Source organism: Heterocephalus glaber, unplaced genomic scaffold (genome assembly GCF_053883595.1).
Source record: "Heterocephalus glaber isolate CG9 unplaced genomic scaffold, H.glaber_assembly_v1.0 deba00001509, whole genome shotgun sequence".
In the NCBI taxonomy this organism is placed as follows: domain Eukaryota; kingdom Metazoa; phylum Chordata; class Mammalia; order Rodentia; family Bathyergidae; genus Heterocephalus; species Heterocephalus glaber.
The window spans coordinates 41,818,417-41,832,733 of NW_028258325.1; the positions used below are offsets into that span (position 1 = coordinate 41,818,417).

The following is a 14,317-nucleotide window of genomic DNA, read 5'->3' on the forward strand; positions in this document are numbered from 1 at the left end:
AAATGTGTTGCCTCCGACACCCGTCTTGTGGGCCAAAGGAAAACGCAAGCATAGAAGTGGGAAGAACTGAAACTTTAGTTCCACCAAGCTCAAACAGGCAAACCCTAGGTTTGAATTAAAGGCCGGAGACGTGAAGGACTGAAGGGCCAAAGAGGTGATTTCCTGAGAGCCCTATCAACTCCCATAGAAGGTTAATTTTGCTTTTCGAGGCCGAGGGTGGTCACCCGGAGCCCAGGTTGTGAGGAAGGCAGGTTCTAGATCTCCCACTGAGCCTCATCCTGCTCGGAGGCCGGTCTGGGCCCACGGAAGGGTTGCCCGGCCGCCCTCCTGGGTCTCGGCGCCCTCCAGTTCCAGGCCCAACCGCGAGGGCCGGTGGCTTTGGAGCCCTCGCCCTCGGCCAGCAGCAGGAAGAGAAGGAGCAGGAGGAAGAAGAGCAGCAGGAGCAGGGGCAGCGGCATGGTGCGGACTCCTGAGCAGGCAGCGGGGCGGGGCCGGCGTTGCCCCGACCCGGACAGCGCGTCCCTAGCAGCGGCCTCCACGTCAAGGTTTGTTTAATAATCGCCGGATATTTATGGCCAGGGCTCAGGAGCTGCGGCGGGGGAGCCAGGAGAGCACTCTGGGTTGCGAGCGCAGGCGGCGCGGCCCTGGGCCCTGGGTGCCTCCCCATCGGCTTCCCGAACGCTGCCTGGTCCGCCGCGAGGGGGAGGATGGAGGCAGCCGCCGCGCTCTGAGCCCCGTGAGGTGACACCCTTCTCGCCGCACCACCCCGGCGCCCGCGCAAGCCGCTGTTGCCCCCTGCAGGTCTCCATCTCCCGGAGCAGGGAGCGCGGAAAAACGAGCCATGGCGGAAAACCTGAGGGAGCTGGCCTCGAATGAATCTTTACAACGGTTGCAGGAAAAGCTAGAGTCTTGGGTGAAGGAGTACGACGTGAGTCAGGGTGGGAGACCCCCTCGTACCCCACACGACGGGGCTCGGTCTGCCTCGGTTCCCTTTGCAGCCCTCCGCGGAGGTTGCTTAGGGCTGGCGACTGGGAGGCCACTTTGGAGAGCCCCAGCACTTCTGATACCTAATGGGGTCCTCGGGCTCCGTCAGGTCCGCTCAGGGACGTGGGAAGGACCCACAGGTGCGCCCCCCCCCCCCCCCCCCGTGTTCTTTGGCAGAGTCGGCGGGCGCTTGGCAGCAAAGGGAGAGCGGTAACCAAGGACGCCGGCGGCCACAGCGACTGGGCCTGCCTGTTGCTTTCCCCCATCCACAAGGCCTCCTTTCCCAATTATTATTATTATTTTTTCCCACGTCCCTTCTGCGTTTCTGCAAGTCTCCTATTCTAAAGATACCCAGGGGGTGTAACAAAATGGATTTTTATAAACATACACCCAAGGAATTATTACCCAGAAGTCAGTGAAACGGATACTTGTTAACATTGTTCATTTCATCTATGTGCTGGTCAGCATGGCAATTAAAGCAGAACTTTAACACCAAAACAGATTCCAGGAGGCCTGTTGCCAAGGCTTTTGTAGGAAGTCAATATTCTGCCATTAAACTCATCAACCGTCTTCAAATCTCATTCCTACCCTCCACGCTGGCTCTCTGTAATACCCTCTTGATCCCAGAAAGTAGAATTTCTGTTGGATTTGTCCTTACATTTAGTCTGTCTACTTTGAATAAGAGGTCCTTGCTCTTAATATAACAGAGACATCAAGTAGAGAGAGATGTGGACTGGAAATTAAACCCCTCCCTGAGTCCTAACATGGAGAAATTTACTTAACCTTGCTGATCTGTTCAGTGAGAAAATTGGACTAGGTGATATGTAAAATTCTTTTCTGGATCTCAAGTTTTTGAGCGTGAATCAGCTTGTTTCTGAGTTCTTCTCTTTCATGAGTCCCTTGGCCTTCCCTTTAACTGGGGCTCCTGGAGTGGAGGGGGCTCAAAGAACAGGTGGGGCTTTTTCCTTAGCTTTCCTTCTAGTGTCTAGTGGTTTCTCCCTTGTAAGTCAGTGGTACAACACTGGCCTGGTATATGAGGTTCTAGGTTTGACTCCTAGCACTGCAAAAACAAAACAACAGGAAAATTAAGTATCACTTCTTTATGACAAAGACTTGGATTCCTTCTACCACTTTAAAAAAAAATCTGCTTACTGTCTAGTATCAGAAAGTTTAAAACAATAATACACATATTTAGCTAAAAAAAAGTACTATGATTTAACTGAAGTCTGAATTTAAAATTTTTTTAACATAAATGACACTAGAATTGGCTGGAACAAATTAAATGATTGTTTTAGAAACCCCCTTTAAGCACTAAAAAATCCCATAGATTATTACACTTTCCTGTTTTGGTAACATCCTGTTTTTCTGTTCTCATTAAGGGCTTTGCCCTTCACCATTCCTGCAGTGACCAGGACTTTTCTACACCCTGTGGGCATTCCCCAGCTTCCATCATTTCTCTTCACCCTCTACTCCTGCTTTGTCTCTTCTCTTGTGTGAATGAATCTCATATCTGTATTCAGGGGTTGTTCTCTGAGCTCTCACTGGTCTGGTTGTCCAGTGGACATTTTTAATAGTGAGTACTATTGTCATCTCAAAGTCAGATCAGTATAAAAGTTAATTTAGTCTCTCCTGTATCCCAATCACACACTTCCTTCCTAACTTCACGTCTTCATCATGCTGGTTCCAACCTCAAAATTTATGTAGAATCTGAACGTTTTTACCACTTCCATTGCTACTACCTCTGTCCACCTTTAACTATTATTACAAAAATAACTCAGTTCTTCTAAGTGTCAAGTCAGATCAAGTTACTCCTCTGGCGAAACCCTCCAGATTTCCTATTCACTTAGAATAAAAGCCAGAATTCCTTCAGTGGTCTTCAAAGTCCAACACGATTATAGCCTTCCAACTTCTCTTTCTTCTCTGTTATCCAGTCCATTCTGGGAATATTAGACATCTTGCTCTTTCTAGAGCAATGCTGTTCAGTGGAACTTTCCATGATGATGGACAGGTTCTATATTTGTACTATCCAATATTGTGGCTACTGGGGACTTGAAATATGATGCATGTACATGGCAGAACTGAATTTTTAATTCCACTTAAGTACCCGTTAAGTTCAATTTCAGTTCAAATAGTCAAGCGTGGCTCCTGGCTACTGGCTTGGACCGCACAATTCTAGAGCATGGTGGACCTGCTTCTGCCTCAGGACATTTGCACTCACTGTTTCATCTACCTGCAAAGCATTTCACCTGTTGATATTTGAGTGAGATATCAACATCCTCACTTTCTCACTTCCTTCAAATCTTTGTTTAAATGTCACCTTCTCAGAGAGGCTACCTGACCGTCCTGTTTACAAATACTATGTCCTATCCTCGTCCCTGGCACTCCAGTCTCTTGTTTTTACTTCCATAATAACAACTTTTTCTAAGTTTTACTTATTTACCCACTTATTTTGTTTACCATCAGCCTCTCCTCTGCCTCATAGAATGTAAATTCCAGACGGCAGATTTCTGCCTTGTTCTGCTCACTGCAGTATTCCCAGCACTGACAGTACTCAACATCTAGTAGTTGCTCAATAAATACTTAATGACTGAATGAATGCCAGACTAGTTTCTTTGACTAATTTTTCTTCTTAAAATCTCACATCCAGGGTAGAATTAAAAATAGCTTTAATTCAGGCTTTGTTAAAATTGAATTAAAACCAGAAGCACAATTTCCAATTAGCAGCACAAATGAGAAGATTTAAGTATTTTTAACAATCAGTAGCTAAAGAAAAAGGATGAGAAAATATCTACATACCACCACCTAGCATACAATTTAAGTTACATCCAAACTTATTCTGTGTGTTGTCATCTGTAGTTTGGATTTTGGCCACTTGCTAAGCACTTTCCTGTAATACTGCAATGTTGTTTTATTAGTACCAGGGACATTTGACTTCATTAAGATGAAAAATATTCATTGTAGCAAACTACATTAGTTAAAATGTTGGTTGAAGAGAACTATGTTTATTAGAAGCTGTAAATTATGTTTGCAATGAAAGATTGATTTTGTTGACTGTGACCACACTGGCTTGGTTCTAATTAACTTGAGCAAAATAAAAGCCAATAGATATCCCCTTAGAATTAGGTGAATGATTAAAGTCATTACCTTGGGAAAAATTATTTTCAGGGAAAATAAATAAATGATGTAGATTAATTCTAAAATAAGGCAAAACTTTGATTTTTCTTCCAAGGGGCTATTATTTAGACTGACAGGTCCTATTAAATTTTTATTTTAAATTTCCCCCATATAAGTATGATATCCCTCATCATCACTTTAATCTGGCCATCATCACCAATTCAGGTACAACCTTTTAGCGATACTTCAGGGTCTATTTTATTGTCTTCTACATCATAGTCTCCCCTTATCTGCTGTTTCTCTGTTCTTTGTTTCAGTTACTTGTGGTCAACCATAATTGAATCCAGAAATAAAAATAACAATTCATAAGTTTTAAATCAGGTGCCATTCTGAGTAGCATGATAAAGTCACCATTCAGCTATCTCAGTTCCACCAGGGACAAGAATAATACCTTTGTTCAAAGTATACATGCTGTATATACTACCCACTTGTTAGTCACTTAATAACTGTCTTGAGTATTGGACTGACTGTTGCTGTATTGCCATGCTTGTATTCAATTTTGCTTAATTAAGCCCCAAAGAATGAGAATAATGAAGCAAAGGAGGCATCAGGACATGGGAGCCAGATTAACTCTGTACCTATGGCAATGCAGCAGGCCATATAGGATTTAAAAATATGGTACCATACAGTTTATGCGGGGTTTGGTACTATCCATAGTTTTAGGCATCCACTGAGGGTCTAAAAACATATCCCTCATGGCTAAGGGGGGAATACATTACATATGATGAGAAAATAAATTCATTAAAAATATAATTTTCTAACCTCAAAGCCTTTTTAAAAATTTTGTTGGCTTGCTTTTAATTTTACAACCTCTAGCAGATTTCTGGGTCCTAGGAAAAACTATTTCTTGATTTTTTTTTTAATTGTAAGAGGGATATATTTCTATTCTCTCCCCCATAGGAGCAGATACTGAAAACAAAAGCAAACATTACTAACTCATTTATTTTTATTTTTGGCACTGGGGATCAAACTCAGGACCTTGTGCTTTCAAGGCAGGCAGTGGCACCACTGAGCTAAATCCCCTGCTCTCATTTACTTTTAGTCATGACAGTGATACTAAATTGGTGTAAGTTTCCATGCAAGTGTTGATGAGGACTGTGAGTATAAAACTTGGCTTCCCCTGGAAGTTCAGGGATATCTTGGTTTGAACACATGACTTTGGAAATTGTTTTCTTCCTTTGGAATTAAGAATGTTGCTGAGCCAGAGGGAATCCCATCTTGTTCAACCAAGAACCAAGCACTGAGCCAATTATCAAAAGCCTAATAATGCATTCAACAAATGGTTGCTGACCAACAAATGTTTACTCAGTGACTTGGACACTGTAACTTTTGCAATGTACTTTTATTACTTAGTACTTTTCAGAGCTCGTGGATGCAACTGTGGTAGGTACTAGGACTAGGAATGTGAGCTGTGTCTGAAGGATAATCTTCGAACCAGAAAAGAGAGGGAAGGATAGAGGGAGCAGTATGTGCAAAATGCTGGAAGGCATGAAAAAGCCACATATTAGACTGGGGGAAGCAGTGCATTGTTCAAGGCAGAGAATGGAAGTGAGATGAGGCTGGATAGTTAGAGGGTTGGGGCCAGATGGGGAGGACCCATAGGTGGTGCATTCAAGGGTTCAGGCTTCACCCCAGGCTCAAGGGGAGAAGTGGAAAACACATGCAGGAAAGAAACAAGTTTGAGTTATGTTTTCGAAAGTTGTTCTAAACTGGGCTTGGTGGTGCACACCTGTAAACCCAGAACTCTGGGGCAAATTTGAGTCCAGCCTGGGGAACGTATCTACTTGTCTCAAAACAGAAAAAGAAAAAGAAAAAAAAAGGCTGAGGATATATAGTTCAATACAAAGGCCCTGGGCTCAATCTTCAGTACTGAAAAAAAGCTGCTCTAGGTGCCTAGTTGTTCCATCTCAGGGAAATTCGAAACTCTAAGGACCATGGATGGGGCTGGGTGATATATATATATATATATATATATATATATATATATATATATATGGTTTTTAAAAATTTTTTTTTTAACTTAAATTCTTTTCTTGGTACATTTTAGGTATACAATACATTTACATTTATCATTGGATGCTTGTACCTGTACATGATGTATCTTGCTTCTTATTTTTTCCCCATTACCTGTAAGCCCTTCACCCCTTCCACCCTTCCCTATTTACATACTTCATTTCCATTTTTTTTTCTTTTCTCATAATTTTTCCTTTCCCCATCTCCTCCCACCATGGGGTTGGATGATATTTAAGTAAGAAGTTGTGTGAATGAACCCTTTATAAACTAGCCTGGCATGAGTAGTGAACAAAATCAAAGACTCTGAGAATGGCCCTTAAGGTTCATGTAAGAGTACACTGCCCAAATACCCCCAAATTCATCTTGCAACATCTGTATGATTTTGTTAATCAACTCAGCAAGTCATCTTGTATTCTGATTACCTGATCACTCCATGAAGATGTTAGCATGAGAAAAGAAATTCACTGTACAATGTTAGTAGTATTTGGAGTAAGTCAACTCTGGGCTGAGTCCCTCCCTTTTTTTTTTGGGTCCCGGGGATTGAACTCGGGACCTTCTGCTTGCTTGCAAGATAGGCAGCTGAACCACTGAGCTAAATCTCTGGCCCCCTCCTCCCTTTGAGATGCTTTTGTTTCCCCTCAAAGTCCTGTGGACTAGTGAGTTAACCTAGGTCAGATGCTCTGAGATTTGTTGTTTCAAAAAATGTACTCTATATAATTATAGTAGCAAATGGGTAACACTTAGCTTGATAACCCCATTCCTATAATGGGCCAGATGACATTTCTTAAAGTAAAATAATAGACATCAGGACATTATAGTCTAGAAACTTTTGGTTATTTAATATGTAAGTGGGGATCGGGGAGGAGGGGTGGTAATGCAAGAAGCCTTCCTTATTATTCTTGTTTTGTGTTATAGATATCTGCACCAACAAGTGAAAGCAGCATATTAAATAACAACACAGATATCAAAGGAAATCTTATTGAGGTGTCTCTTCTGTTTGGCATAGAATGATCTTTGTGGTTGAAATAGAGGTCTATGCCAACATACTTCTGTTTCCTAGTACAAAACATTGTTGTAGTTGCTATGATGTGTTCAAACAGACTCCCTGCCACCTTCACCCCACCCTTCTCCTTCATCAACAGACTTCTACATTCTTAAGGAGTCCACCTAATAAGTAAATTTATAGAGCACATTTTCTTTCTTTGAGGACCTTTATCTCTTTACTAGCCAGGGCAAGCTGTATTAATTATAAACTCCCAAATCTTGGTGTCTTAACAAGTGAAATCCTTTTTTTCCCTCAGTCACACAGTCTAATAGCAACCCTTTTCCATCATTAGCTCAGTTTCAGTCTCCGTTGTCTGGGGAAGCTGCCATACTGCCTGTGACCTTGAAAGGCTATGGGACAAGAGGCATGAAGAACTTGCAATGCTCTTAAATGACTCACTCCAGTCCCACTCACCGTCCTGTAGCTAGAAGTACAGTCACGAATCACTAATGACAGGGATATATTCTAAGAAATGTTTTGTTCAGTGGTTTTGTGGTCATGTGAGCATCATAGAATAGACTCTCACAAAGACAGCTATGGCATCACTAAGTGGTATAATCTAATGGGACCACTGCCTTGTATGTGGCCTGTTAAGACTGAAACATCATTATGAAGCATATGATTGTAGTAGTTAAGTGTTTTTGATGTAATTGTAAGGTGGCCTGAGAAATGTGGAAAAGCACATGGAAGATTGGCTTGGTGCTGCTCTTTCTCCTCAGTTACTAGTGATGCATTCATGGCTGCAAAAGAAATTGACAAGTGATTAAATTAAAAAATTTCATTTTTAATAGGCTATAAACTTTGTAAAACTGACTTTCTTTCCATCTTGGACCAACTGGTTAATGTTAAGATCATCATTGGAGAATAAATAATGAAAGAAGTCCAATAGGAGTACTCACTGTGGGTCAAGGTCCTATAAAATCTGGTGGAGAAGCTTTGCTGAATTGTTGCGGTATACGTAAGCCTACTTTTTCTTACATCTAAAATTCAGTATTTTGACTCAAAACTTTGTTGTTGAGGCAATAGTGCCAGGGTAGAGTCAACTTGATACCAATTTTATGAATGGGGTGTTGAAAAGACTGCCCACCTGTGGGACTGCTATGTCCTGAGAGGAGCAGTCCTGGCTAGTTATGACTAGCTATGCAGAGCTTTTGAAAGCTTCCAATAGACCCTTCAAGTATTATTGCCTTTAAGGTTTATAAAAATCTGTGAATAAGTGTATTTTATTTTCTACATCTTACAGATGGGAAAAACCAAACCTTAGGATGCCAGCTTACCTGCCCAAAGTCCCATTTGGTGAGAAAGGGTGTAACTGGAATTCGACACTAGGTCTTTGGCATGCTAAGTCCCTTTTCTTATGTCCTTCAGAGGAAGGGCAGATAGAAGAACATTCCATGTACTTGCAGTATCCGTCTCCTGCCTTCTTTTTCCACTTCCACACCCCAGGCATAACAGATCCTGAATAGTAATGGGTAGGGGAGGTAGAAATGAAAGCTTTTGTTTTCCATGTGTGGGTTTCCATGGCTGCCTGCCAGAGGCTGCAAAATCCTGCCCCTCTCTCTAGCATGCAGACACATTAGAGAACGCTTCTCTTTTCCTTACTCTGAATTCTCTAGTTGGCCAAATAGAAATGAAATTCTTTTTATAGGTAACATGAAATTTTTAAAAATAAAAAAGCTGGGAAACCATTTAATGTTGCAATCACATTTACATTTTAAAGGGATAGTTTGATGAATGCTTTTGTACTATTAATTCTTATTTAATATATATGAAACACATTTTATTTATGTGAGATTGAAGTCACTGGGAATTGCTGTATTTGTACTGAAATTGATGGTTTAAATTGCCTTTAAAGTTGACAATCGAGAGTTGATTGAAAATGTTCATTGGAAAATTTTACTAATTTTGTGAGAACTATGTTAATCATGTTTTCACTCTCCTTTTATATTGTGGAAGTAATTTAGGTTAGGAATAGAACAGTAAGCATGAAAAAACCGTTAGCATATTGGACAATCAGTCTGGCATGAGAGGAAATAGCTGGTTGTCAGTACAGAAGGTCAAGGCTGCTCAGGAGTAAGTAAATAAGAGACCAAATGATCAGAGTTCCTTTGGGATGAAGTCACACACGTGCAAAGGCAGGGCAGGCAGAGAGAGAACTGGAGGGGAACAGAGGAAGTAAGGCTGGATGAGTCCAGTGGAAGCATTTATAGAAGACTTTGGAAATTAGGCAATGATTAGATTCAGGAGCTTTTGTTTGAACAAGAGAGTGGTGACATAGAAGGCACAGAACAAAACTATTGTTGTTTTCTTTCCTCATACCACAAAACTTCTTGAAAGAATAATCTGCTTGAATTGCCTTCGCTTTACCAAGTCTTGCTCCTCCAACCCAGGCCATGTAGTAATACCTCAACTCCTCCCACTCCCTTCTCCTGTAACTGCTCTCATAATGGCCACTAGAGGCCACCTGACGCCAAACCCAATCCCCTTTTTCCAGCCCCTTTCTCCTTGATTTCTCTGCAATAGTAGACACATCTTGCCAAATTTTATTTAGCTATTTCCCAGATACTGATGACTCCCAAGTCTATGAGGTTGAGCTTTGCTCTAGGGACCAACCTGGGTGGCTACCTGCCTTTCAGATAGCTCTGTGTGCATGTGCCAGAGGCCTCATAAGCCCAACACAAACCAAACAAATGGGCCGTCTTCTCTGTAGTCTTGCTGGTTGTCCTCTTGTTGAGAATGGCCTTGGGGTGGGTGATGGCATCACAATCCGTTCTGTGGCCCAAGTCACAAACTGCGCCCTCCTCCTGCATCCACTTGAAGATGGACTCATGAAGCATAGAGGATTGTGCCTAGTAAATAGCTCTCAAACACCTCTCACCTTCTCTTCCAGCTGCCACTGCTCTTATTCAAGCTCCTGCTGTTTCATGCATGTGGGAAAAGAAGTTTCTAGCATGTGTTTAGGGAAATCTCAAGGGAAACATGTTGCAAACATAAACCTGCAGTTTCAGGGAAGGAGCTCACGGGCATCACAGCTCCATAAATTCAGAGAATTCTGCCCCTAACAAAATTCAATGTTTTTACAGCTACCATAGCTCCAAAAGGAGGCTAGTAACCCATGGGTATTGTACAGAGGTTAGTAGCGTTCACAGAACGTATTTATGTGAACGATACTGATGGCTACATTATGAATATTCTGCTTTATTTATTACCTCTCACTTTCTGTCTGAATGAAGCACTAAAATACTTTTGGCATTTACTTGTTCAAGTTCATACCTGTAACATGGCTTATTCCTACTGATTTCTCTGCCTTCCTTCATGCCTACTTCCAGTCCCACTTTGATATAGCTCTCTGAGGGATATTTCCATGGCTCTCCTGCCCACACAGCACAGTGATTCTCAACACAGGCAAGGCACTACTATCATTTGGGGCCGTGTTTTTAAAGCTTACCCACAGGAATAAATGCATTTTACTTCCTCTTTGGTAATGCTGGAATCAGTGGGATCCCAGCTGACATGAGAGTGATTCAGGGCTGGGAAAGACTGTTAGGGGATCCTTGGTAGTTTCATAGCCTGAATTCAGCATCTTGCAGCCAGACAGTTACACCTGCCTACCTCCCCACTGACTCCCTCGCCGGTGCAACCTCTGTGTGGTTTGCTCCTGCAGAGGGATTTCTGTGAAGTGCAAAGCAAATATGACCAAATTATGCCACTCTCCCTCACTTGCCTCCTTAGATCTTTCGATAATAGGGAAAAGCCCAGTATCCATTTGGTGCAAGTCAGGGCTTTTGAACTTGGTCTTTGGACCCTGACTCACTTTCCTCTAATGTGCCTGCTACTTCTTGTCCTCAGTATCTGCTGTTGTTCCTCTTGAATTGTCTTTTAGACCTCAGCCCTCACTTGAGCTTGATTGTTCTGTCTATAGCTCATGATTTACACAGAGCACTTGATACAATTTAAGGTGATTGTTGACTCCCTGTGGGTTTGTCATTCTCCATCCTACTTCACTTGCTCATTGATATCAAGAAATTTTGTACGTTTATCACAGAAGCTGCCAGTTGAGGGCTTTCTATATAACAGGAACTCAATGGTTTATGAATGAATCAATCTGAAGAGTCTGTGCTTTGGAGACTGTATGCTTAGTTCATGGTTGTGTTCTACTGACCTCATGTGGGTGTGTGTTTAGTAGGATAATGAAACTCCACTGTAACTTGAGTATCCTGTGCAGTGCTCTAGCTGAGAAGCTGCAGCATGTTGTGACAGGTCTTAGGAAAGGGAACAGTATCACAGTATACTCTACTGTTATTTAAGCTTTGTACACAAGCTTTACATTTAGCCCCTACTATGCATCAGGCATAGGAACAGGTAGTCATGATACTACATAATGCTTTTAATTATTATGTGTCTCCATTTTGCTAGGCTTGTGAGATCAACAACTTCCTAAATACCAGGGAATGGAGCCTTCTATTCCATTGTCTTTCCTAAGGGAATGCAGCTAATTAGAGGAGAAAGAGATCTGAACCTAGATCTGCCTGATTCCTAAGCCCTGGCTCCTTTCAGTGCTGCCTTCCACCCCATGGCTGCCAGTTGCCCAACAGCTTCTATCTGAGGTGCTAGACTTGACTAGTTCTCCTATCACTCTGCAAAGCATTATTATCCTTATTTTATGGGAGAGGAAATGGGCTCAGAGAGGTTAAGTCACTTGTACAGGATCAGCACAGAACTGTAGCAAGTGGTAGTGAAGACACTCAGGCCTGCTTGAGCCCCCAAGTCATGCTCCATCCACTCAGCCATGGGATGATCTAGAGAGAGGGCAAAAGGCCTGCAAGCAGGTAATTGAAGTTCAGTCTGGTGAGGTATACGGTGGTCAGGGCAAGACAAGAGCTGCTGGCTCAGTGAGGAAGGAATGGATGTAGCTGTTCACACTCTCAGTTCCAAGTGTGCTGAGCATGTCACCATTATGTTCCAACATTCATCCATCAAACATCATTTGGGCTCTTCCATTTGCTAGGATTCTAGTGACAATAGATGCAAACATGAGACAAACAAGAATCATTTTTAAAAGAAATCAATTTTTTTGGAAAGGGGGAAGTGGCAATGAAAGGATGACATAGAGGAAAAAATCAGGGGCTACAACCTGAGCCAGCTGCCAGGTGCTATTTACCAAGCATGGAAAATAAACCAGCTGCCCTCTCAGTTAAAGGCCACTCATCCAGACTGCCCATCATCCTGAGGACTCTCCAGGATCTGTCCCATCAGCCTCTCTGCCCTTCTGTGCTTCTGCCACATTGATGTACATTTGGTCCTTGAGGTTGCTCACTTGTTCCTGCTGCAGGTCTTTGCCCTTGCTGGTCCCATTGCCTGGGATGCTCTTTCCCTTCCACTGGGCATCCTCCTGTCATCCAGGATTTAGCTCATGTGTCTCCTCCTCAGACAGTCTGTCCTTGACTGCCCTTTCCACTCTCTCTGTTACATCTTTCAGTCCTCCCTCTGCTGCTAACACTAATCACAATGGAAAAGTCAGTATAAGTAATGAAGAGCACAGGTTTTGGAACCAGGCTGCTGGGGCCCTAATCTCAGCTCTGACAGTTTACCAGCTGGATATTTTGGGGCAAATTTCTTAACCTCTTTGTGGCTTAGTGTTCTCATCTGAAAATGTGAAGGATAATAATAGTGCTTCTATGTCATAATGTACTATTTCAAAGATTAACTGGGTTTATCCATGCAAAATACTAATAGCACCTGGCATATGGGAAGTATGTAGTAAAAACAAAGTGAGCAAATCATCTCATTTTCATTCATCCATTCAATACACATCGAATGTGAATACTACAGAATACAAGGTTGGGACTACAAAGAGAGAACCTCAAGATCTCTTTCCTAAGGAGGTTTCTGCCTGTCTAAACCATTTCTCTTGTTGATACAGATACACCTTTCACCTGCGCGGTTTTGCCTGGAGACCATCTCAGTGATATTTCTTCATTCTATTACTATCCTCCTCCTTGTACTCTGCTTCCTGTTCTGGGGTTTATGGTACCCAGGGGACACAGATGGCCAATGCCATATTATTACTTGAAGTGACACATAAATTTATGCACATTTATACCTGTGTGATTTATTTGTTGTGTATAGTTAATATTTCTGTGTGTGTGATACTTTGGGGCAGGGTCTTGTGCATAGAAGGCAAGTGTCTACCACTGAGCTGCATCCTCAACCTGTTGTCTTTCTTTTTGTAAGTTGGAATCAATTAGAAGTTTGATTAATGATGAAATGGTAAAATCTCACCAAGGAATGATGAAAGTAGAAACAGCTAAAATGCTTGCTTCTCAACCTCTTATGTTGTGTTCTCATCACTTAGAAGATTGTTCAACATGAACTGGACCCAGTGCTTTCCTGAATTCTACCCAAGTTCTTCTCGGGCTAGATTTCACTTCCTCTCAGAAACTTTCCCTGACTTTCCAAGACGGTGGACTTCCAAATATTTCCTTAAGTTGTTCTCGCTTTGGTAGTACATACACAAGTACTTCCCTATCAGGAGTAGCTGTCCATTCCCCTGTCACTCTACTAGTCAGCATTTGCCATCCTTTTATCTTATTCTCCATTGTATCCTCAACCCAGCAATACTTTCAAAGAAGTTGTGTTCCCTTTGAAGGTAGAGTAAAAATTGAATTTATGTAGAGGATGAAAAACAACAAAGCAGGTAAATTAGGTAGCAACTGTGTCACAAAAGGTTTGTTCACTTTATAAATTTTTTGAAGCGCTCCACCCCAAGGATTATTGCTATAAAAATAAACTCCAAAAAAAAAAAAAAAACCTCCAGGGCCGGGGATTTAGCCCAGTGGTTCTGGAGCCTGCCTCCCAAGTGCAAGGACCTGAGTTCGATCCCCAGTACCAAAACCAAAAAACAAAAAACAAAAAAAACTCCAAATCTTAGAGGCATAACACATACTAGCTAACTTTCTCAACCATGCAGCAGTTCAATGCAAGCATTAGGTCAACAGCCTTACATATCTTGTGGCTCCATCATCACTTGTGGCCTTGGGGTCTGCTGGTGGCTCCTTTGCATTTTTTTGGGAGATAGGGAGGGAAGAGAGAAAGAGAATT

At 42.2% G+C, this 14,317-nt stretch overlaps 1 protein-coding gene and 1 long non-coding RNA gene across 3 annotated transcripts in view; one reads left to right on the forward strand and one right to left on the reverse strand.

Annotated features, from left to right (window-relative positions):
* The first annotated feature begins 601 nt into the window (after positions 1–601).
* Spata18 (spermatogenesis associated 18) overlaps positions 602–14,317 on the forward strand; it is a 56,634-nt gene continuing 42,918 nt past the window's right edge. For both annotated transcript variants that reach the window (XM_013073989.3, XM_013073988.3), the window contains exon 1: positions 602–928. In XM_013073989.3, the coding sequence (XP_012929443.1) occupies positions 842–928 (87 nt within the window). In that variant the 5' untranslated portion in view covers positions 602–841. The remainder of the gene's footprint in view (positions 929–14,317) is intronic.
* Positions 7,839–11,642, reverse strand: LOC110350238 (uncharacterized). Its single transcript, XR_002396690.2, has 2 exons — positions 8,494–11,642; positions 7,839–7,956 (listed from the first exon to the last, which is right to left on the reverse strand). It is a non-coding gene; the product is annotated as an uncharacterized LOC110350238 (long non-coding RNA).